A 2,921-nucleotide genomic window follows, 5' to 3' on the forward strand; every position below is an offset into this window, starting at 1 on the left:
CACCTGGCCGCTCGCGCCCCGTGCCCTTGCTCTCGGCAAACCTCCGCAGCAGCATCTCGGTGCCGATGTTCTCCACGTTCTGCTTGAACTCCTCGTGCACCTGCAGGGCAGAGGCGGAGGGGGCCGCTGCGCCGGGGCGCCGGGGACAGCGCGGCTCTGCCCCYGCCACCACYGCCGCGGCCCCCCGGGACCCACCTGCCCGATCTGCACGTGCGTGTCCTCCACCGAGTGCGAGTAGGAGCCGATGAGCCCCTTCATGTGCCGCAGGTGGGCTTCCTCCACCTCCTGGAAGCGCTGCGGGCGGAGGGGGGGGGGCTCAGCGGGGCCACCGGGGCCCCCCAGGGCCGCCCGCAACCCCCCCCGGGGCCGCCGCTCCGACCCACCACGGCCGAGTCCAGCATCCTCTGCTCGAAGTCGGCCCGTGCCGCGTTGTACTTCTCCACGGCGCGCCGCAGCGCTTCGCCCGCCTTCTTGGACTTGAGCTCTGCCTGCGGGCAGGAGGGGCAGGCGTGAGCGCGGGGACGGACAGACAGACAGGGGGGGACGACCCCGGCACGCGCCCCGGCCGAGCCCGGCGGTGGGGATGGATGCAGCACGGGGACGCGGGGTCTCACCTTGTCGATCTCCTTCTGGCTGGTGCCCTCCTTGCGGAGCCGCTCGTACTCCTGGCACTTGCTGTGGTAGCTCTCCTTGGACTTGGGCAGCAGCTGGGCCACCCCATGCAGCAGCTGGACGGCCTCCAGCGTGCCCGACACCTCCTCCTTGGACTGGGGAGGGGGACACGGGGGTGGGCGAGGGGAGGCGGCGGGGCCGGCACCCTGCCCGGGGTAAGGGGGGGGGGACGGGACCGGTACCTTCTTGTGCACCCGGCCCTGCTCCTCGCCGTAGCGCGAGATCTCCTTGATGAGGTCGTGCAGCTTCTTCATCAGCTCCAGGTGGCACAGGGCCAGCTTGTCCGAGGAGATGCGGAAAACCTCCCAGAGCGGCGCGAAGGTCCTGGCGCGGAGCCRGCAGGGCCTGAGACGAGCTGCCCCGGCCGGCGGGCGCCGCTCCCYGACCCGCGCCGCTCTCGGCCCCGCTCACCCCAGCTGGGTCCCGTTGGTGGCCATCTTCGACAGCTTCACCATGGCCTTGGCGTAGTTCTCCTCGATGGCAGCCCTGCACATGGGCAAGGAGGGGGTGAGAGACCTCCTGCAGCCCGAGACACCCCCCCCCCCCGGGGCCGGTGCCCCCCAGCCCAAGGGGGACCCGCGGGAAGGGACCCCGGGGACCCCCCGGCACCTCTCACGGACGAAGTCGGCCAGCTCCTTGGTGGAGATCTGCCCGTGCTTCATGTTGTGGTAGAGCACGTCGAAGCCGTGGTTCTTCTCGCCCTGGAGGGGGGGGACAACGCGGTGAGGGGGGGGCAGCCGGGTCGGGCTGCAGCAACTCACCCCCAGCCTGGGGCGCAGGACGCCTGGGCCCCCCCCTCACCCCCCCCCCCGGGCAGGAAGGGGTGGGCTGAGCCCGGACTCCTGGGCTCTATTTCGGGCGCTGCCCGCTCAGCCGGCGCGGCGGCGCGGGGGCGGCGCTTTTCCTCCGCGGGCGGCCAAGGCGCCGGAGCGCGCTCCACGCGGGGAAACTGAGGCAGCGCAAGGAAACCGCCCGCCCGGGGCCAAMGGCGGCCCGAGGAGCCCAGGCGTCCTGGCGCCCTGCCCCGCTTCCCCGGCGGCGGCTTCAAGAGAGAGGAGGCGGCACGGGGCTGAAAGGCGAGAGGAGAACAAGGCGGCTGGCGGCTCCGGCTCCGGCTCCGGCCAGGAGAGTCGCCTAGCGACACCGTCCCCTCCGGCATGCCAATGGGAGCCGCGAGGCYGGGGGGGGCCGAGGGGGCCCGTGGCACTGGTCGCCGCGCTGCCTCAGTTTCCCCAGCGCAAGGACAAGGGGGTCCCGGAGGCGCCGGGGGGGTGAGCCGTGTCCGCGGGGCAACGCTCCCACCCCGCTGCCRACACGCGCAGGGGTCCCGGCCCCGGCGAGGCTCCGACCCGGAGCGCGGTGGCGCCGGCTGCACCTCGCGCTGCAGACTTCCCCCGGGCCGCGGAGATCCCCGGCGGGAGGCAGGGCGCTGCCGGCACCAAGTTCCCCTTTCGGCGCGGCGGGCGCCGGCTCCCGCACCCCGTCGCAGCTCCCCGCGTGCCCCCTTCCCAGGTCATTCGGAGCATTAATGGAAGCGCGGGGCGTTGCAAAGGCGGAATTAATCCCCAGTGTGCCGCCCCCCCCCCCCGGGGGGATGAAGCACCCCCGACCCGGGCACAGGGGCCCCCACGGGTGCCCTCGGCTTACCCAGAAGTGCTCGGCGAAGTAGGACATGGTGGAGGCGCGCAGGGCGCGGGCCGCTCGCCGCCCCGCCGCTCAGCTCCCGGCGCCCTGGGGACAGAGCGAGGGCGCTGACCCCGCGCGGGGGTCCCGCCAGGACGCCTGGGCCCCCCTCCCGGTGGGATGCCACCGCGGACGCAGCCAGGGCATCCCAGACCTCCCCCCCCCACAAATTGCTTCGCGGCGGCAGGGGCAGCCCGGGGGGTTTGGGGGCTGCCGGCCGGGACCCCCGGGGAGGGGGCAGCCCCGGCAGGGCCCCCCGCATTTTGGATGGGTTCAGCCGGGAAATCGGCTTGCAGCGGCGGAGCCGCAGTGTCCATGGAAACTGTGCGCCGTGCACCCGCACCGCGCCGTGCACCCGTGCCGCACACCTGCGCCGTGCACCCGCGCCGCGGCGGCTCCACGCGCCCGGCCCCACGGCGGTGGCGGTGGGTGCCAGGCACCCCGGAGCAGCCGGGGCGGCGCGCTGGCCCGACACCAGATACACAGCTAAATAATAAATGAGCGGCTGCTGCGGCCGCTCCTCCTCCCGGCCGCGCTCCCCGCACCGCCCCGGCCCCAAGGCAGCC

General features: G+C 74.3%; 1 protein-coding gene across 1 annotated transcript in view; it reads right to left on the reverse strand.

The window, feature by feature from the left end:
• FCHO1 (FCH domain only 1) overlaps nt 1-2,921 on the reverse strand; it is a 9,622-nt gene that overhangs the window by 6,163 nt on the left and 538 nt on the right. The window contains exons 2-9 of the mRNA XM_026064743.1: nt 2,320-2,403; nt 1,282-1,373; nt 1,084-1,158; nt 855-996; nt 615-767; nt 384-488; nt 196-294; nt 6-100 (exon numbers count right to left, since the gene is read on the reverse strand). Coding sequence (XP_025920528.1) covers nt 6-100; nt 196-294; nt 384-488; nt 615-767; nt 855-996; nt 1,084-1,158; nt 1,282-1,373; nt 2,320-2,346 — 788 coding nt within the window. The 5' untranslated portion in view covers nt 2,347-2,403. The remainder of the gene's footprint in view (nt 1-5; nt 101-195; nt 295-383; nt 489-614; nt 768-854; nt 997-1,083; nt 1,159-1,281; nt 1,374-2,319; nt 2,404-2,921) is intronic.

The sequence above is a fragment of the Apteryx rowi genome, unplaced genomic scaffold, assembly GCF_003343035.1.
Source record: "Apteryx rowi isolate R43461 unplaced genomic scaffold, aptRow1 scaffold_220, whole genome shotgun sequence".
In the NCBI taxonomy this organism is placed as follows: domain Eukaryota; kingdom Metazoa; phylum Chordata; class Aves; order Apterygiformes; family Apterygidae; genus Apteryx; species Apteryx rowi.